This window comes from Polistes fuscatus, unplaced genomic scaffold (genome assembly GCF_010416935.1).
Source record: "Polistes fuscatus isolate 324 unplaced genomic scaffold, CU_Pfus_HIC Scaffold27, whole genome shotgun sequence".
NCBI lineage: Eukaryota > Metazoa > Arthropoda > Insecta > Hymenoptera > Vespidae > Polistes > Polistes fuscatus.
This window is the reverse complement of record NW_025113104.1, coordinates 615,971-639,133: the sequence shown is the minus strand read 5'-3', so window position 1 is coordinate 639,133 and position 23,163 is coordinate 615,971. Positions and strand designations below refer to the sequence as shown.

Genomic DNA, 23,163 nt, shown 5'->3' with positions numbered 1-23,163 from the left:
TTCATTTTATACAAGCTTTGTATTAAAATAACGGGATAGTGAATTTTTATTATAAACAAATATAAATTGAGATTAGATTTTGTTTTAACAATTTTACTAAAAATAATCAATTTGAAACTCAATGCTATCTTTGCTAATGAAAATTATGCTATTATTTTTCGTATTTAATTAAGACGAAGAAGTTGGTGGAACGAAATAAAATATGAGCAATAAGTTATTTTCACGTAAGATACGTTATAATTAAATGTTATTACATTTTTCGAGAAATTTTTATACATCGATTAAGGTTATAAGATTTTTTCGAAATTTTAATCAAAAGAAAATATCAACAAAGTTGATATTTTACTGAAAAAAAAGCCGAAGCCCGTTTTGCTATTTTTTTTTTTTAATTAAAATCATATTATGTTATTTTTAGCTTTCCTTTTTTCCTCTTCATCATATTTAATTAAGATAAAAATCAAGCTCGAGAACGAAAGAAACAAAAGTAGTGAATTATTATCACCTAATTTGCGCGATAATTAAGCGTGCTTGCTTTTCAGAGATTTCAGTTTTTAAAATAAAAAAAAAACCAACGATGATATTTTGTCAAATGAGAGCTGATGTATTTGTTGATAAAATTTGTTTTCCTTTTTTTTCTCTCTCTCTCTCTTCTTCCCCATTTTTTACCGTATCTAATATTAATTGTTCGAATGAAAAAAAAAAAAAACCGTAGGAAAATTATGAATTATGATCGTATTATGAGATACGCAACGAATTCAGCCGATTGGATTTGCAGATAATTTAATTAAATAAAAACACGATCTTCAAACATAAGTTGGGGGAAAAGTTTTAAAATTAGGAATGATTATCCAAGATGATTAAACGGTTCTCACTATTTTATTTTCCTCTTTTCTTTTTCAAATTAATCATGAAGAAACAAACGAAATTTCTTGGTGAATCGTTAAGGTAATTTTAGATAGAATTGAATTAAAAAATTACGTATATTGGGTGTCACAAAAGTCATGTATCGAATGAAAAAAAACTATGACGAAAGTTTATAAAAATATTTTTAACTAATGTTTGCACTTTTCTTATAAAAAAAAAAAAAGAAAAAACTAATAGAAATATACCAATAATTATGACAATGGACTGAATCAAGAAATAAAAAAACAAATGTGCCTTATGATTAATTGAAAAAAATATAAATAATTGTTATACGCAATTAAAAATCATTAAATGAATTTTTTGAATTTTTTTTATTTAGTCCACTATTTATAATTATCGGTTCAAATGATCCAATCTATCAAATCCTTTCAGTTGATCCATAACTTTAGAGATACCCTGTTTACATGTATGTCTCAGATAATTTTAAAACGAGATAACGATCTCATAAATTCATATATTAATATAATGAATAATTTCACAAGTAATAATATCAACGTTTATATATTAGTCAGATAAAATCAAATAAAAGTAAAAGAAGAAAAAGAAGAAGAAGAAGAAGAAGAAATAGTGATAATAATAGAATAAAAAGAAATAAAAATTTAAAAAGAAAAAAAATAACCATAACCCGGTCATCATTAATTTTGTTATCGATGTGACTTTACTTCGTTTTACACGTCACAACCACGACGACGATTTCTCGTTCGCCATTGTTATCTTTAAGAAGGAAACAAATAAAGTAATATAAAAAGGAAAATAAAGATAAAACAAATAAAGGATTCGAAACGTGGCTAACAAGTAGAAAATAACCACCCACCTACCCACCCACCTACCCACCTACTTACCAACCTACCCACCACAACGATTTTGAAACGTGCGAACACACAGGACTACTAGGATCGTTAGGGGTGCTACTGGCCGTTACTCTCGAGTGACGAATGATCATCGTACATGGTTGGTTACGATATATCATCAACCCCCATAACAACGTGCTCGGTAAGCGACAGCAATCGATATCGACGTCTCTTTAACGACCGTTGTCCTTAGCAACACGAAATACACTTTCATAATATTACGATTCGCGAGTATTAGTTTCTACGATTTCATCAGAGAATTACTTTACACATTTTTTTTTGCCCAAAAAAAGTCCAATCACCGTTAATCTAAAAGAACATCATCCTCCGATCGATTTTATGCTTCTTACACACATGTCACGGTGATATACCTACGGTGTTATCGATGATCCCGATTCAATATTTTTTTTGTAATTGTTTTCAATATTCAATTTATAGTTCGTTCGTTCTTTTTGTATAACCATGACTTTGCATTTCCATTGTCTTACGTTTAAATATAATTTAAAGTGTTGAAAATCAAAGTACAAATTATTAATTCGATTGAATTCTAATAATTTTATACATTTTGCACACATCGTTTCATTGGAATTATATTATAATAAAATCAAGATATAATTGATATATATATATATACATTATATTTTTGTCAATATTTTAATAATGAAAATAACTCCGATTAAAAATATAAAGTTATATGAACATGTACCACCGAAAAAATATCAATGAGAAACGTGTTCAAAGTTATAATAGCAAGTAAAACCGATTCAAATGAAACTACCGGTCGTCGTTAAATGAGAAAAAAGTACACACATAATAGTCCCCCTCAATCCGGTTATACGCGATTGTACCAGTTTTGGTTTGAAGGAAAGTTCGCGCGCGTCTCGCTTACCCTATTCGATGCTAGATAATTCTAATAGTTGACCTGAAACAAGAGCCGAGTAGGAAACTATGTCCGTCTCCTCTGTAGTTACGGACAGCGACCTCCATTAGAGAGGAGGTGGAGGATGAGAGAAGGTGGAGGAGAAGAGGAAGAGGAGGAGGAGGAGGAGGAGGCACACATTCGACGTTTAATTTTGTCCGTGATAGCAGCGTAGGTTCAAGTACACACAACGAGTCTCCTCCGTACACCCCCCGCGACTCATTTCCTTTCAATCTCGACACCGTTCGACCTAGTGAGAATGCAATAAAAAGAAACCAAAAATCAGATGAGACGAACAAAACAACTAAATATCATATATAACATGGACAAAATATGAAACGAGGAATACACACACACGTAACACGTACACTAACTAGTTTTCGACAGATAAGAACCAACATTTTTTCGTGTTTTAATCTATCTCGTTCTATTTATCTTTCTCTGTCTGCCTGTCTGTATGTCCGTCTGTCTGTCTATCTGTCTATCTCTCTCTTCTCTCTCTCTCTCTCTTTCTCTTATTATTTTTTTTATGTTTCCCTAACTTTTTTTTTCTTCGTAATATCGTCCTTTAGAGATATTCCTACTCGGTAAAAATTTCATCTCGCTTTCAACGATAATAATTCACCTAGCGACGTACTTATATATGTATATATATGTGTGTGTGTGTGTGTGTGTATGTGTGTGTATATTGAGAAGGTCGAGTTTAACGTTCAGTCATCGTTAAGGTTCCCTTCGGGTCATTGCGCACCGCGTATTGATGACGTCAAAGACGAAAAGTGGAAATTCCTAAGTATTGCGATTCGTTCCTTTTTTTTTTCTTTCTTTTTTTTTTTTTTTCTAATTTATCCGCCGGTGTTTAATCCATATTCGAAAGAGGCCGACCGTTTTGATAAATCCGTATATGTCATATTGTTCCAGTTAAATCGTATGTGTTTCTCTCTCTCTTGCATATTATTTTATTTATTTTCTTTATTTTTATTATTTTTTTTTTCATTTATTTTTATTTATTTCTTTTTTCTCTTATTATTATTATTTCAGAAACAGAATTTAGAAGAATCACGAAACGGAAAATGAAGTTTTTTCCGCAATTGATTTTTCGACCCGTTGTGAATAAATATTATGTGTTACCGAAAATAAGTCAAAAATAGATTTCTTTGTTTCTTTTGTTTATATATTTTTTTGTTTCTATTAAACTGACATAAAAAATCAAATTTTCCTTGTATAAAAAAAAGATTGATTTGAAACAAAATAAATTAAAAAAAAATAGAAAATAAAAGAAAATGATAAATATAAATATATATATATTTATGTCTATACATATTTATATATATAAAATAAAGAAGAAAAAGAAAAAAAAAGAAGAAAAAAAAACGGTAAAAATTAATTAGAGTTTTACTCTCTCTCGTAGCGTTCGGATCGCATGATTTTTCGTCTTTTTTGCAGGATCGACCGCGCATAAGAACGATGCGACGGGTAACGGAAGGCCGGCGCCCCTCTTGGCGGAACCCAGATACGGTGCCGCGCCCCAACCATACGGTGAGGAGTAAAGAGAGACAGAGACCGATAAAGGAATCGACTTGCAATCGCTGCTGACCTATCGAACGAAATGACTCGTCGTTTAGCGAGACGCATCGATCGGTACCCTAGGCGAGACACACAGCCCACAGCTAGCTACGCTTCGATTTCCATCGGCTTTTCCAACGTTCTCTTTTCTCGTCTTCTTTTCTATCCTTCTCTTTTATATACATGTATATATATATATATACGTGTGTGTGTGTATATATATATATATATACATTTTATTTTTTTGCTTTCTCCAGCCAAGACCTCACCCACCCCCCTCCATCCACCCAGCTTTCCTTTTAGACCACCTTCCATACAAACACACCTTCTCTTCTTCTTCTACTCTTTTCTTCCCTTATAGATCGAAGAAAAATCACTTTCCAAGATATTGCGGTAGACAGCTCGTTTACGATAATGTCGCACCCACACGCATAGATTTCTAATTATATGTCAAGTGTGCTTTTGAATATTAAAAGCGCGTTTCTTAAGCTACCTACTACTACTACTACTACTACTACTACTACTACTACTACTACTACTACTACTACTACTACTACTTACTAGTACTACCCGTTCCGGAAAACTGCTCAATCTCTAAATTAAAATGCCGAACGGCGTTTCGAATCTTCTTGTGCATGTCTATTAAGAACACGAACACATATATAGGATCCATTATAATACATCGCGATATACATAAGCAAATATATATACACATATATATGTTATATTATATTATATATTATATATTATATATACATATATGTGTGTGTGTGTGTATGTGTGTGTGTATAATCATCTTCGTGGTAATTACTACTTCGATCGACGTGGTGACACTATTCTCCTCTTCCCCCCGCCTCCACCCTCCACCCCCCACACCCCACGCGACGCTTACCAATTAGGTGGGAACGATGAACGTTCCTCACTCAACGGGGAAAATGGTTTAAGCGCTTGTCCTGAACGTCTAGTTAATATAGCCATCTCTCGATTTTAGGTACCACCGGTGGTAATACCCCCCCTCTCTAAGCTCTCGATTATTAAACACTTTAAGATAACATGGCATCGAGAAGTCGATCGATCACTTTGAATTATCATACAAATCTCTTCTTTAAGTCACATGTCACCACTTTGTTCATTTCGTTCTTTTTTTTCTGTTTTTTTGGTTTTGTTATTTTTGTCTTTTTTTTACACACGACTTTTACCACTCCTCAATGCATCGAATCCTTCACAATTTCATATATACATTTGTTTCATTTTAAACTACTTTTGTTTGTAATAAAAATGACAGTGTAACATATTATATGTTTATATTATTTTGATTGAAAATTAATATTGTTATATATTTATATTATTTAGATAGATAAGTAAAATATAATTCAAATCAATAGGGAGGTAGATATAGTTTCGTATTTATTTGAAATATTTGGATTATATTATTTTTGCGTCATTCCCCAACAGGATCTACACCACAAGTGACATTCCCACCCGGTGCTGGCCACGACCGTTACGAGGAAACCTTCAATGGCCCGGCAACTTACGCAGAACCTTATGTAGAACGTTATGGTCTTAAAAGTGAGTTCAGTGGTCGAGAACCATTACATCCTACACCACCTCGGCCTGGTTACGTACCCACTTTAGGACAAACCCCACCATCCAGCACGCAAGGATCTGTAATGATGGTCTACGGTTTACAACCGGACAAGGTCAACACAGATAAATTATTCAATTTATTCTGTCTTTATGGAAATGTTACAAAGGTACGGACAAATATATATGTGGTTTTTAAAATCAACATAATTTCATTCTATCGTCAAAGGGAAAAGAAATTTACTTTGTCTCTCATTATTTCTTGAAAATAAAATGTTAGAAGTACGTGTATTTTCATTTCTATAATACGATAGGAGGACGTGTCTCTTCATATGTATTCGTTTCAGTAATATTTTTTTTAAACCATTTTTGTGTTTAATTTCTTTTTTAAATAACATCGAACTACGCCATTTTCATGGATATTATCTATGTTTTCATATGATTTTCCTTTCTCTTTCTCTTTCTCATTTTATTCATGTTTGCTAATATATCACAAAAATGGCGGAATCTTTGACGATCCTTTTTGGAATTCGGTCTGAGGCACCCGACTATTAGGATAAGATGTGCAGTTCAATAATCGGACTTGACGCATGCGTGATACACGTTATCCTGCCTCGCTTCGTATTCACGGAAATATCTTACATTTCCGTTATGTTTTAATAATGTTTCATAATATATCGGATCGATGATCTAATTCGAGATTTATACGCGTATACGTTTATATATGTATAACATTTGCAAATTTAGATATCGCGAAGAAAATTGAAAATCAATATTGATACAATTTCAAGCTTCACCAATTCCATTCTACTTCTACTTTAAAATTTGTAATGGTTTCCACTACCTTGTGATATGTCATTTTAATATTAATAAAAATTCACTTTTAATAACTACTTCGACAAAATTCAATTCGGTTTATTCGTTTGTAAAATATTGATTAAAGTTATAATATATGATAATATTGAAGAATGATTTACTTTTTAGTACCATTTCATTTCATTTCGAAGTAATTCACTTTGATAATTACATTTATATCTTTTTTAATACATTTCATTCAATCTATATATTTATAACGAGTGGAAGTTTGATTAAATCTGAAGATAACAAAGGACACGTATGATTGCACGTTTAGGTAAAGTTTTTAAAAACAAAAGAGGGATGTGCCATGATACAAATGGGCGACAGTATAGCTGTGGAAAGATGTCTCCAAAACTTAAACAACGTGACGATTGGTACGGACGGTAGACTGCAACTTGGATTTTCTAAACAAGCTTTTCTTTCGGACGTAACTAATCCATACATTTTGCCGGACAAAACGGCTAGTTTTAAAGATTTTACAGGAAGCAAAAACAACAGGTAATTATCAATAATCCTACATTATTATTTCTACATTTTTTCATTTCATTTGAAAATTCCAATGATTTTTCTTTTCTCAAATAAAACTTTGTTTGTTATTTCATTGAAGGTTTTTAAATCCAGCGATGGCCAATAAGAATAGAATACAGCCACCTTCAAAGATAGTGCACTTTTTCAACACGCCACCAGATTTAACGGAGGAAACGGTTAATCGTGTTTTCGTTGAGCGTGGCATCGAGGCACCAACGACAGTGAAATTGTTTCCACTTAAATCAGAACGATCCTCTTCAGGCCTAATCGAGTTCAGTAGCGTCGGTATAGCAGTAGCTGCAATTATGGAATGTAACCATACAGCATTAGAAAATAGCAGTGAGTATATTAATAACATATATCACCTACGTTTTAATCTGCTTCGATAGTTCTTAATATCATAACATCCGGTGACACTACATCGATGTTTCGTGAAGAAATTATTGGAAAAATACCGGTATCAGACTAAAGAATCTTGATCACATGTCAAGATTCATATGTCAAAGTGTTATGTTATCAACTAAATACAACGATTTATTCGTTGCAGAAACTCGAGTCAAAATTTTAATTTACTTTATATCTAATCAGTATTGGAAGTAAGATCATTTGATTTAACCCTTTGAACTCGGCCAACTTGTCCAACGTTGCTAAGCGTTATTATCTTGTATGTATTTTTCAAATTAGTTTTATTACTCTGTACAAATTGAATAAAAAATGTTGTCACCGTCCAAACTTGAGATAAGAGATCAAAGGGTTAATATTAAATAAATGACCTTTATCCCGAGGCAAATATTCAAATACATCTTGAAATGAATTTCCTTGCAGACGGTAAATTTCCTTACATCATGAAGCTGTGCTTTTCTTCTTCCCGCACTATACCCACCAGTTTCCCACCAAGCAGTGGCAGCGTTTCGAGCAATTCTGCCGGAAATGGCCACGTCAAAATGCAGCAGGACTCGGAATAGAACGGCGAGGTCCAGGGCCAGCAGCGTCAGCGCCAGCGCCAGCGCCCCTCTCTCGCCCTGCACCCGTTGTGTGCCCCCGTTGCGACGAGCACGGCCCTGCACCCAGCCACAGCGATCACCCTATCCCCGGTTTTGCCACCACCGCCGGTTCCTCCTCCTTTGCCACCTGCTTGTCTCCTAATAGCAACACCAACCTTATATCCAACTGTACCACCTCCCCCACCACCTCCTCTGCCGACCTTCTGGCCCTACTGAGAATCACTAAGGACGTCTCAGCTAGTCTGCGGAAATCTAATCCGTGATGTTCTCGTTCTTGGAATCATCATCATAGTCATCTTCATCAACTCGTAAGACGCTACCCCTTGGGTAGTAGAAGCTTATTAAGTTCGATCGGGAACGAGATCAAAGCGGAACATCGGACAGCAGGAGAAATAGGGGGATGAGCAGGAGGATGAGGGAATGAGAAGGAGGAGGAGAGACAGTGTGAAAAGATCGGCGCGTGTCTACGGACGAACAAGGGGTAGCTGGTTGTTGCATCATGAAAACAAACAAAAGGATAACGAGCAGACGCGTGTGTGTGTGTACGTGCGTACTTGTTGATACATAATCGGCGTACCGTTAAAGCCTCCTGTGTGTGTTGATGTCTCCTCAAAGCCACGTTTGTTGTATTCTTTTGATGATACATACATAAATATATATATATATATATATACTTACTATATATATATATATATCTTTTACTGATGAAAACGTGGCCAGCTACAGAAAAATTACAAGAAAAAAAAAGAAAGAAAGAAAGAGAAGAAAAACGACGAAACGAAATAATCCGGGAGGCCTGCACGCGGACCAAAAACCAAATTCTTCAATCCAATTAATTTTATCTTTTTTTGTCTTTAATTTTAATCTCAGTTTGAAATTTTCCCACTATTCCTTATCATTTCTCTTATCATCGCTCGCGAATTACATATCAAAGAGGAAGCTAGGAGATGTAATATAGGATCGCGAGAAATAACGCAAAGAAAGACGCCGCGACGCTTCGTGTTGTTTAGGTTGTGCAGCGGCCCCTCCTCACGATGGAACGCTTTATTCACACGTTTCACATCGAAGATTTAACGCAACATCATCAACAACAACGACGACGACCAGAACAACAACCAACAACAACAACATCTACAATAACAAGATATCTCGCACGCGTGCTGTTTTAATTCATGACTCCTACACCATCATAACTACTACCACACCACCGTCACCACACCACCACCACCACCACCACCACCACTACCACCACCATCACCACACCACCACCAATCAATCAACTCCTATCCATCGCCCACCGAAAGTCAACTGATTTTGCTGCTGAATAATCGTTCCTCAATGACCGTTACAAAATATTTATGGGATCCAATAAGTCCGAGATTAATTTCTCCCCCCCGTTGACCACTGTGTAACGATGGGATACAATTATTAAATTGAACGTTTGAAACAAGAAAGAAGTAAAGAATAAGAAATGTACGAGAGTATAAAAGATAGGAAAAAAGAAAGTGAGAGAAAGAAAAAGTGCATATGAGTGAGTGAGCATTAGCAAGTGATTGATTGATCGAATGAGTGGATATGTGAATGATTAAATGAATGTGAGTGAGAGATAGGAAAAAAAAAAGATATAACGAAACAGGAAGCCAAAGCAACTCATGTAACGCATGGTGTCGGTAAAAATTCGTTGCTAACGTCGTGCCAATACACAAAAGTCACGAGAATCTTCGTACCGAACATTACGTATAAATATTTTTTTTTATTTTTATTTATGTATATTATACATAATTACATGAATACAATTATGTATATAATTACATGAATACAATTATGTATACAATTACATGAATAATTATGTATATCAATGTATATACATGTAAGCAATTTATCTAAAATTAAATAATAATGTGAAGTCGCGTGTAGTCTAATAATTGTATCTTTATTCGTACGTGTTTTATAAAGGACTGGCCTTATTCTCTTTTGGACACTTGCGTATTTTTTTCTCTCATGATTCATTCTCTTTTAGAGTAATCAGTCTCCTCTCCCTTAACACATATTTCAAGATCGTTGGAATTCTACCCATGTCCGGTTTAAAAAACTCATTCGATAAAGGAGTAACCGTATTCCTGACCGTTTGTTTGGCTCATACCTCAGTGGGCCTAATGTCGTCATGACCCTATCTGACTAAGAATGTTTCTTCTCATCGCTAATACACATATACACATTCACACACAAACACCATAAATGCATGTCATAACCCATAAATTCTTACAATAAAGAGAATAAAGAGCGATAAGTTCTTAAGATGGATACATGTTCATTATACATAAGAATATTTTATTTCGATATGACTAAAAATGAATTATTTGAAAGTTCTATTATTTTCTGACATGTTAATTATTTCAATATTCTTTTACGGGGTTGTAAAAAATGTAATAACAGTGATGTTATATAGCCATACATGTTGTTTCTGCTATTTCTTTTTTTTCCTTTTTTATTGAAATTTTATTTTTATATATTTCAATTTTTTTTTTTTTTTGACAAAGAGTAACCATAGGTTTTATGAGGGCTAAACTATAACCGCAGTAATACTTACATTTTTCATACATTTTATTAAGTCAATGACTTAACTAGCTACTTTGTATGATCCGGTAAAAATTGATGGTGTAAAATTTTTATAGAAAATTAACTCGAATCCGTAAAAGTATAATAAAGACAACGTTTATCTTATTTTCATTTTTTATTTAATTTCGTTTATTTATTCGTAGTGACTCGGAAATAAGGATTCTCGTGAGTTATTTCCTTCCTATAAATAAAAACGATTACAAACGTGTATGCAAATGTATTGAATCGCACTTAACACGCTTCATATTTCAATATATTATATGAATATACATGAAAAATAAGAATTCTTGTAAAAATTCATTTCGGGAATTAGTTACACATACATTGTATATACTGTTTTGTCGATCGGAATAAAACCGCGGACTGTGAATTGAATTTTATATGAGAATGAAATAAAATTTAAAAGAAAAAAAAAAAAGATAAAAAAAACAAAAACAATAATTACAGAAAAAAAAATTTAAACTGAGTAACAATGAAGTTACAATATAACGTGACAACAACACAACAATATATTAGTATCCCTCGGCAATATTTTGTCGGGTCGGGGGATGTTTTTATAAGAAAAGGTTTTAGATCTCCGATTAATAAAATAAAATAAACAAACAAATAAGTACATAACATTTTGAGAGCGAACCAAATGACTAATAAATAAATAATTAAATAAAATAATATAGAGACTCGACACTCGGCCATACGTAAAATAAGATAATAAATATCCCCCTTTCTTTTTTTTTTTTTTTGAGATATGCGCGAAAATAACCGGCCATTTTGTCCATTCGAATGTGCGTAAAAATTGAAAGAAAGAAAGAAAGATTGATTGATTGACTGATTGATTGATTGATTGATTGATTGAGTGAGTGAGTGAGTGAGAAAAAGAATTAGAGGATGCGAATGAATTTTAAATGAATGAAAAAGAGAGAAAGATAGATAATGAGAGAGAGAGAGAGTGGATAAAAAAAGATGTGAAGAGGGATATAAATAGATGCATAGAAAAGGGAACCTAACAAACAAATACACAGAAACAAGTGAAAACACGAGATGTTTAACTCATAATTAAAAGAAGTTTATATTCGAGGCAATATTTGTTACAATACAATTAGAAAATAAGTTGTACAACATTTAAGAGGCTTCGAAAATATAAGACACGAAAGAAGTGGTCATACATAATTAATTACTGGAAGTATATAACGTACTGTAATAGTTTATTATTATTATTATACGTAAAGAAGTATGCGAGATAGTGTACGTAAAAGTTCGCTCTCGTAATACGGGGGAGATTGAAACTGAATTATCTTGCGCGCGTGTGTGTGTGTGTGCGTGTGCGTGTGTGTGTGTTGCGCGCGTGCGTGCGTAAAAAGTGCGTTGTGCGTGCGCGTAAGTGTGTTTACACGAACGATTTACGTCGTTCGAAGCTCGAACTCGAAATAATAAATTCATATATACATTAAAACACGTATTTTTGATCGTTTAAAAGATTGTTTGCAGTTCAGGGAGGCGTTTTCAATGGAAAAAAGAGCAAGGAGCTGTTGTTGCCTATCCGCTCTCTGACCAATGAAACCTAACTGCGAACAATTTTTTAAACGACAATACGTGGATATTCCGAAATATATTTTAGAACGCGGGACTGATGAAACAATATTTAAGAAAGACGATATTTTCGTGATTTCGTAAGGAAGAACGAGAAAATAAAACACATGGTATTGATTTTGTTCGAATAATTTAAGAAATCGATCGAGCCAACCTGCCAGCGACGTTCAATGTTCGTGTACACACACACAAAATTCATAAATAACAATTATATTCTATCGATTTAGTGAAAGGATGGTACTAAGAAATAAAAAATATAATAAAATAAAATAAAATAAAAATGAAATAAAAAGAAGAGAGCACCAAGAACCGTTCCGCGATATCTGCTTTGTACGTTCGTTATTTAAATAAAAAAAAATTTTCCTGTTCGTCGATTGTATTTGAAAAAAAAAGTATAGGAACCAAAAAGGAAGAACACTGTTTGAAAGATCGTAGGAGAGATGGAAACAGGAAAAAGAAATAAGGGGAAAAATAATTTCTAGCTAAATAGAGAAACACACAGCTGTAATCGTTTGTCTCGAAAAAACATTGTTTCGTGAAAACAACAAAGAAAAGAAAACTATAAGTATCGCCGCTTTTACATCACATTCTCATATTTTTACTATTATTAATGTTTATAAACCAGCAAGATATGACGTATGTAATTGTTGGTAGTGGGGATTATTAGGTTCGTTTTTGCTCGTGCGCATGTTTTAATGGCGAGTAATAATATAATATTACATAAAATGAAATAAATAACGACGACAAAAAGTGAATGACACACACACTGACAAAATAACCAAAAGACAAGGATTATATTATTTAATTAATATTCAAGAACTTTACTATACGAATACGATTGGTCTCAAGTGTACTGCTAATCGTATAAAAAGAAATAATGATAAAATAAATGAATTGAAATTCCGAAATCGACGCGTTCGCATATTTTAATCTAACAGAAGAGAAATTCCGTTTTTAGAGAAAAAAAAATAAGGATAGTGTGAGAGAGAGAGAGAAAGAAAGAATGATCACATGTGTGTGTGTTGTGAGAAAGAAAGAAAGAAAGAATGTGAGTGAAAATGTTAGAACGAGCAGGACCTAAAAGAAGTAAAATCACAATAGGAAATAGACTTTTAACTGATTAGGATGTGTAACCATATCACAATGTTCTTTTTTTTGTAGATGTCATATATATACATGCATATATATATATATGTATATATATGTGTGATATATATATAATGCGAAATTAAATGCCATTAAAATCGAGATGCGCTCTACGTCGTCCTACTTTGAATTATATAATAATAATAATATTAATAATAATAATATTAATAATAATACTAGTAATAAAAATAATAATGGTAAAAAATAAAATAAAATAAAATAAAAAAGCATCAGAAATAATTAGAAAAGTTAGATAAACGCTACTATAGATGACATTTTATTGCAATTTTTATTCCTGGAACGAAGAAAACGGACGATGGCGCGCGACGCGATCAATTTTGAAAAATCTGCCGATAGTTAATTCTTCGAAAACACATTTCCACGGAGTCACCTAAACAGAGTCGACCTAAAATAATCAATAATAATTAATAAATAGTTAAAATAAATATAAAATAAAATAATAGAAAAAATGTAATAAAAGAAAATAACAAATTTAGCGAGCATAAAAATTCTCGTTTAGTGGATCGGTAGTCTTTTTACGCCGTGTTTAGCCTATGTGTGCTTTGTATTTTTCATGAGTTCAGAATAAATACAGTGAATGTTATTTAAAATCATACACAAATAAATACAAATGTATTTATTTCTAAATTGTCTTCATTCTAAACAACACTGTACCAATAATATTCAAGCAACAATTTAATTACCATAACGGTGTACGATTTTAAAAGGCACTCACTGCATAATATAATATATATATAGAAAGAAAAAAAAACAACAACAAGTAACATATCCTATCTGCGGCGTGGCCCATCTTTCAAAAACCCCACTTTCCATACCTTCGAGTCCCCTTGCTATATAAATAAATAAATATATCAAATAATAATTATTATTACAAACGTACGTTAATACCCGTGTACATTTAATAATAATATTAATAATAATAATAATAATAATAATATAATAATAATAATAAATTAATAATAATAATAATAATAATAATAATAATAATGCAATGATGGTGGCTCTCGCGTTTTGAGGAATTAACTTGCGGATATTTTACATCTCTTAATTTATCGCTTCGATGTGGTAAAGATATTATTATTATTATCGAGCACGCATCATTACAAAACCGTCGCTTATTTTCTTAAACTTTACCGCGCATTTTAAAGTCTGGTATAAAGGTATACATATATATATATATACATAAATTAATTAATTAATGAATAATTTAAATGATAAGAAAAAAAAGATGGAACGCATAGAATAACAAACACACAAACAATATATATATATATATATAAATATACACAAATATATATATGTTGCATGTGTTTTTACGAGAACATATGTATAAATATGTGTGTATGTATATATATATAGTATGATAGAACATAATTTACAACGAACGCTTATATGTTGGGCCTGTACCTTCTGATTGGAGCACAAGAAGTAAAATCAGTCGAGAATCTTAAACGTCCTGTTCTAAGAAATGAACAAAAGGAGAGAAAGAGAATGAAAGAGAGTATAAAAGAGTTGAAAAGAAATAAAGAAGATTATGAAGAAGATGAAGAAGAAGAAGAAGAGGAGAATACAGATGAATCATTAACGATCGATTATGTTTAATCCTTTGTACAAGACGCCAGGTAGCCGTGCTACGATTCGAATGAATGAGAAGAGATTTATAAACGTACTCATAAATAATACAAAAGAAGAGGAAACTCTAGGAAACTTATTATTTTCATTGGGCGATGGTTGATATAAAAAGTAAGAAGAGAAAAAAGAAATATTTAAAAAAATAAGAATGACAGAGAAAAGAAGGAAAGAAAGACAGAAAGAAAAAGAAGTAATGTAATTTAATTAGAAAAGAAATTTCTCTTGAAAAAAGAGAAAAAAAAACGACCGTGCTTATTACATTAGTGTATGTTAGAGAGTAAAAAAAAATATAAATAACAATAATAATAATAATAATAATAATAATGATAATGTGTCGATGATGTGTGCGTTTATCGCGATAATTAAGATAATAAATAAATATAATTAAATGAATAAATAATAATTATAATAATAATAATAATAATAATAATAATAATAATAATAATAATAATAAAGTGAATAAAATATTTGAGGGGTTAATAGTAAAGAAGAAAAAAGTATAAAGAAAAAGACGAGTAAAGAAAAGAAAAAAGAAAAGAAAGGTGAATAATTAATAATCAATAAGGCCAACATTGTTGCGAAGGGGCCTAAGTCGTTCTAAGCTGTTTTTAGGCGTCTGGGATTTGTTTATAAACACTGGTGGTCGTTTATTATATTACAATTAGACGGGTAGATCGATGAAAAATGACGTTTTCAAAAAGAAAAATTATTTTTACAATATCGAGATCTGATTTGTCGTTATATGCGTTATAATATAATAGAATCATGCACTTCTATTATATTGTAAATTAAAATTTCTAGTTTTATCTGTGATGTCCAATAAAAACGGTGTTAAAATATAACATCAAAATATATGTCATTTTGATAAATCGGGAAATGATTTTTGTTTCAAAAAAAAAAATAACAATAGATGTTTTCAACATTAGATTTACAGGTATTTTTGTATACCTATTTTCACGGACACCTGTCTAATTGACGAGTAATAGAAAATACGTATTTTTTGGTGTACATCATACAGAATTTAAAAGTTAAAGAGCTGAAAAAGAAATGAATAGATATTTGATCAATAAAAGTAAGCAAAAATTGTTTTAAAAATAATAGTAACGAATTTTGTTCGTTTTGCACACAAAGTCTGAATTTGTCAAATTGAAGATTACGGGGGAAGGGGAGTTCCCGTTAACCTAGTGTATTAAACGAGAACAATTTTGCAAAAAGAAAATTTCGTTTGAAAAGTCTCAATCGGCCGATATTTATAAAGGGTTAAATTTAAATCGTAAAAACAGAAATAATTTGAGCATATGTACGTTGTACACCAGAAGATGACGATTTTAATGTACGCGTGCGTGTATTGTGTGTATGCGTGTATGCGAGCGTGTTATATAATACACATAAATAGAATAATACAAATACTTTTTAGTCCGAAAATTAATGAAAAAAAAGGAAAGAAGAAGTAGGTCAAGTAAGGAGGAAAAAAAAATAAGAAAAGAAAGATATCTATACATAAACGATAAAAGACAAAGGTGTGCAAAACTTACGTAAGGATTTTAATTTATTCATGCATTTTGTTGCGAATGTGAATTGTACATACATAATAATATGTAAGACGTATTTATATACTTACTTACCACGTTCCTCCCTTAAATTTTTGGTATGTTGCGAGAGGAAGAGAGAGAGAGAGAAAGAGAGAGAGAGAGAGAGTGCAAGTGGAAAACAAAGTTGCGAGTATAAAATAGAAAAGAAAATAATAAACAAAGAGAGGAGTCTACGAGAAATGATTATTTGCGATACGTAAATATATAAAAACGGAACTCACGCGACTCAAGCCCGAGCAAATTTTAGAACCATCTAAAAATGGTGGAGAAAAGAAGGGAGACACGCATACACGTTTAATATTTAAAGAAAAAGCTAAATGAAAAAAAGAAAAAGGAAAAAGAATTCGAATAAAAAGAAATAGCAAGGAAAAATAATAATAATAATAGGAAAAAGACAATGACGACGAGCCCCGGCTGGAAAATTTTTGGTTTTATTGGTGTTTGTGGTAGACAATGATAGAAGACAGAATAAATAAAAAGAAGTACGAGGAGAAAGAAAAAGAAGGAAGAGATGATGGTGCCGTGATTATTGTTTAACACAAAGTAATGTAATGAAATAATAAATCGTAAGAGGAAGGTGATGCGAGCCCGCGTCATCTTCCGGTGTAAGAGTAAGCGAATGTAATTTGTACAAAGGAATCAAATCGTAAGTTTTAAATAACGTTTAATAAAATCTTTAACGAATGCCAGTATTCGAGGGTTAAAATATAAATAGAATTGTGTTAAACATACATACATACATACATACATACATACATACATACACACAGACAGAAGATTAAAAATTATCTACACTAATATACCAAAATCTCGAGGTTGTAATGATTCAAGAAGAAAAAGAAGATTAAAGAGAAGATAAAAGAGGAAGAGAATAAAAAGGATGATGATAATGATAATAACAATGATGATGATGATGATGATGATGATGATAATGATGATGATAATGATAACTATCATAAAGTAGACAAGAAAGAAGAAAAAAAAATGATTAAGAGGATGATAAGAAACTCATTCTTCTTCATTGGTGATTTAATTATTAATAGATACAAGAGTGAGAGAGGAAACCTTCGAGACTTATCAATACATATCTCCTACGTATGTACATATTATATATTCGCAGTCTCATCTGAACGGATTATAATCTATCAATTATGAATATATTATATAATAATTAATATTTGATTATTATTATTATATATTATTATTGTAATTATTGTTTTATTTTTTCGTTACATCACAGTTTACAACGATTCCTATATGTATTCCCTTATATGAATCTATCGGTAATTCATATTTGGAATTTTTGCATAAACAACCTGTATAGGAGTCGCTTGAATATGCAGGCACATATGCACCATGCATCGACGACTCGTATATGGATTGTTAATAACTTAAGAGTTAAATATTATTACTATTAATATTCTTACTATTAGAATTATTATTTTGGCTATTACAATCGTTCGTATCATTGTTATGTTTATTATTATCATTACTATTATTATTATTAATCTGTTTATTATTATTATTAATCTGTTTATTATTATTATTATTATTACTATTATTATTATTACAATGATTGTGTTTATTGTGCATCATATTACGTTAATCTTATTAATATTATTAGAATAATTATTCCAATGATATTGTTCTCAGTTTGACAAAAAGGAAAAAAATGTATGGAGATTTAAAGAATAGTAAGCGTCTAAACGAGCATAGCGTTTTAAAGATGTGTTAGATTAACATTCGTATATAAATTAGAATACTTTTAGGTAGGGGTAATAGATACATATCGTTAATATTGTTGTTGATATTACTGTCGCGTAAAAAGAGGTACTATTACATTATTCTCGAACGCGCTTTGATTTATATTTAGCGTTTATATTAGAAATATTCGCATCGTTGATCGTCCTCGTCATCATTAGATTCGATTATTTTTGTTCTCTCTTCTTTATTCGTTTCCAATTAATCAAATTTTCTGCTTTGTCGATGATAACGATGATGACGATGATTGGGATAAAAAAAAGATATTTAGACAAAAAAGGAAATACTTAAAAAAGAGAAAAAAAATTTAAAAATTTAAGCTGCGTTGACGTTTGAAATCTCTTTTTCGACGAGGAAAAAAGAAAAAAAGGAAAAAAAAAAATCGTTTGAAAATTTTGTCCAGGCCAAGTCGTGTCACGACTGCGACGTGAACAAATATTTTTGTTTGCAATTTTATATTTAGAAAAAAAACCCTAATAATAATCTTATAGGAGAGAGATTGAAGTTTCGCGAGAGGTTTATTATAAACAAAAGGAAAAAAATAAAAAGATCGTACGTATCTCAAAGATCGTACGTATATCGTTGCGTTTTTTCACGCAAGGACAAATCAAAGCGCGTTCTACTAAAGCCCTTTTTAGCGCATCCCCCCTTTTTCTTCCAAGTATTACGCGGTGACGTAATTGCATCACATATCACAGATCTTATAGTGATTTTTCTCGAAGCGTCACGATGTATCATATCAATGTTTTTCAAGTATTCCTTGTTTTCCGAAACCTTTCCTTACGAAAAAGAAAAAAAAAAAGAAAATCCCTTTCCAACCCTTTTTCCAATCCCCAATCAATCCTAATTACTATTTCCTCGCGATCTTTGAACGTAATGTAAATATATTTCTTCGCGTGTACGCATATGTCCTGTGCACGTGTGTGTATGCATGTATGAGAGTACGAATAATTGCGATTTATACCGTATTATCATCAAAATTCTTCACGAACAAAATATTCTTTCTTCTTCCCGTGCAGTAATATTATCTTTTCTTCTCCCCATTGTTTCTTTTCATTCTCTTACAATTCCATCCCCCCCACCCCACCCCGAATCCTTCCTCCACCCCATCCTATTTTAATATTCTTCTTTGTTTCATTCCTTCTTTTGTTAAACCTTCCCTTATTTCTTATACGAGAGATAAATTCATGTTGATGATTATAACCTCTCTTTTTATTAACCCTTTCGTTAGGGCATGCTTCGGTGCGAATATCGTTCCATATAAATACGCTTGTTCATACGTGGGGACGGGGGGGGGGAGGAGTCTTTGCATTGACGACTCTTATATATGGGTCGTTAGTAACGAAAGGGTTAAATTGTGTGTATGTATGTAATATGAGTCAGAAGGGTCTCTAATGCTCTGTCTTCCCATTGCTGCGTCGAGAAAAAAGACAAATTAGATGTAAAGAAGTTTGTTGACTGTATACATTATATATATATATATGTATATGTATATGTATATATATATATATATATAAACGAATATATATGCACACATATATATGTATATTAATTATGTACACTATATATGCGCATAAATATTTAATCACGCAACGCGCGTGGAGTGTTCGGAATAATAAAAAAAAAAAAATGATGTTCCCAATGTTGTACGTAGGCAGAAGAAAAGTCAACGATTTGTGTTGAATTTTTAATACTAAAAATAATTTTAATATTTATAAGAAAAAAAAATAATAGATACGGATAATTGTGAAATGAGAGTACTTTACTTATATATGTGCTCATTTACTTACTTTCTTTTTCTCTTCGTTTTTATGTAAACCGATCGATAGTTCGTTCGTTCGATAACGCAAGATGACGAAAAACGAACTTTTTGAAGGACGTCAAGCGATTAAAACCAATCGCGTTGATCTCATTCCATTTTTAATCTTTCCTTTTTTTTTTCTTTTGTTCTTTTTCACTGATTGCGAATGTTTTTACTGTGTGGGAACTACAGGGTTGCGCACGCTAATCCCATTGGGAATAAATCAAACGACCTAGTCGAGCTCTTTATCCTCAATGTTGTTATTTTCTTTTTTTTTATTATTATTTTTTCTTTGTTTGCTGTTTTGTTTTAACAAAATTTTCAAGAGAGAGTTATTTTTTTGTTTTCTCGATAAAACAAACAACGAATTTGGTCGAAACGATCGTGGGATAGATTTCAAACGGGCTAAAAATAGATAAATTAGACAAAAATATTCGAATCATCCACAATTGCGGTTGTTTGTTCTTTTGAGGTTATATCTTTTATTTTTCATTGTATTTCCCACTAACAAAATCGTTTTCTTTTCTGTCAACGTTGAATATCCTTTGGCACTCTACGTACACACATACATACGTATATATATATGTGTATATATATATATACAGTAAACATACACACATATATACACACGCACTATGCACGCATTACACGAACGTATGTATATATGAAAATATGTATAACAGGCGTACACGTACACACATACAATGCGCGTACGGATGGTAATAAGTATATTATAAGACACACACAACACACACATACAAAATACAGACACATAAATATACTGTAACGAGGCACTGCGTTAAGATAGTTGAAACGCGGATTACATGCTACATCATCTATCGCTAATTTCGATTTAATCTTAAATAAAAAGGAAAATTAACGATGTATAAAAGAAAAAAAAAGGAGGAAAAAATAATAAAAGGATAAAATATAATAAAATTTGAAAGAGAAAAGTAAACGGACGTGAGATAAGTTTGCGTTTAAGCGTGTACGACAAGCTATGATAAACACGGGTGAGCCAATTAAAAATAAATGAAATCCAAGATCATCGGCTCATAGTCTCATTTTGTTTTACACAAAATGAACGCGCATTTGCGTAATCGCAAAATGGCCGTTTTGTCGGACGCTCGTCTCACAATGCGCGACGCGTAACAATCGTTTATAAGATCGATCGTCAACGAAGATATTCGTATAAAAAGAGTGAGAAAACGAGAAACAAACAAAAAATAAACATACGACAAAAACTAACACACAAGCGAATAAAAAGAAATATAGTGAGAAAGATAGAGGGAGGGTGAGAAGAGAGGAACAAAATATTCAAAAAAAAAACAGAAAAAAGAAAACGATCAGCGATCGTCGATCCTCGCGATCCGACATATCGGAATTTATAAATTGTATAATAAAAACTGAAAAAGAAAAATAGATCGAGCTAGTGTTTCCGAGTAAAAGTTGTTTGTTGCGAGTTTCTCGGAAACAAACTCGGTTAATGCGTTTTAAGCGCCTTTGTGCAAGAAAGTAATCCTATCCTATCCGAGCAAAACTATTCGCCAAACTATCTATCCATATCCAAAGATGAGAGACTGCGGCTCATGGATGGGAAAGATCAGGAATTCGACGTTTGCTTTCAATAAGCTCTACGACCAAACTTTCGTACGAATGGCGTGTTTTTATCTTCTTCTTCTTCTTCTTCTTTTTCCTCTTCCTCTTCTTCTTTTCTTGCACACACACACACACACACACGCACGCACACACAAACACATACGTAACTTTCGTTTGACCAAAAGGGGAAACGAACGTATATTAAACGTATTAAATATTTTGTTTCTTTTTTTTTAGGTTAGTTTTTCCTATTCATTTTCTTTTCTTTCTAAATCTTTTGTCTTTTTTCTCTTTTCATTCGGAAAGAGAAAGCGATGATTATTTTTTAACATTGAAAAAGAAATAAAATTGATTACAAAAATCGGATCGCGAATAAATAAAAGTATCTCGTTGAAAGGAACAGTAATTGTGCGTTTTCCCTATCAACGAAAGATATTGACAGACTGATCGTGAATCGAGAAGACTATTTTCAAAAATAAATAATGAATTAAAGGATTGGAAGGAAGAAAGGAATTAAAGGATTGATGAAGAAGGAAGGAAGATACAATGTATTTCGACAAAACACGTAGAAACTATCCTAGTTACACCAAGAGACACGAGAAATAAGATTCGTTTAGGTTTTAAAAAAAGAAAAAAAAGAAATTAAAATAAACGGAAGTATGTAGGCGTTTAAAAAAAACGAGATGAGTGAGATAAACGTTATGGTTACTCTCAAGGTGGATAATGAATCAGAAAGAACGAAGAGAGAGAGAGAGAGAGAGAGAGAGAACGAAAGTGTGGAAGAATGGAAGAGTGGAAGAGAGAACGAGAGAGAGAGAGAGAGAGAAAGAAAGATTAAAAAAAATAAACTCAGAAATAAAAGAAAACAAAAAAATCTGTAATGTGTATATTTAAAAGAAAACAAAAAAAAAACTACTGTATGTCGTCGTATAATATCGTACACTCTAATGTTGTTTGAAAGAGTTATTTGCGAGTCAATTATCTGTGCCTAGCAGCCCTGTGCACCCTATCAAATGTAACACCGTAACAGATTAAAAAAAAAAAGAATAATAATAATAATAAAAATAATAATAATAATAATAATAATAATAATAATAATAATTAAAACTGATGGTCAAAAAAAAAAATAATAAGCAAAGACGAATATATAGTTCGAGCATTAAACGCCTCTTTG

The 23,163-nt window shown here is 31.8% G+C and overlaps 1 protein-coding gene across 3 annotated transcripts in view; it reads left to right on the top strand.

Moving 5' to 3' along the window:
- Positions 1 to 8,741, top strand: part of LOC122518946 (heterogeneous nuclear ribonucleoprotein L) — a 185,616-nt gene extending 176,875 nt beyond the window's left edge. For 2 of the 3 annotated variants that reach the window (XM_043638085.1, XM_043638084.1), the window contains exons 7-11: positions 4,138 to 4,230; positions 5,713 to 6,011; positions 6,974 to 7,197; positions 7,307 to 7,566; positions 8,053 to 8,741. In XM_043638085.1, the coding sequence (XP_043494020.1) occupies positions 4,138 to 4,230; positions 5,713 to 6,011; positions 6,974 to 7,197; positions 7,307 to 7,566; positions 8,053 to 8,192 (1,016 nt within the window). In that variant the 3' untranslated portion in view covers positions 8,193 to 8,741. The remainder of the gene's footprint in view (positions 1 to 4,137; positions 4,231 to 5,712; positions 6,012 to 6,973; positions 7,198 to 7,306; positions 7,567 to 8,052) is intronic. The other variant, XM_043638087.1, reaches the window with a different exon arrangement.
- Positions 8,742 to 23,163: the final 14,422 nt, after the last annotated feature.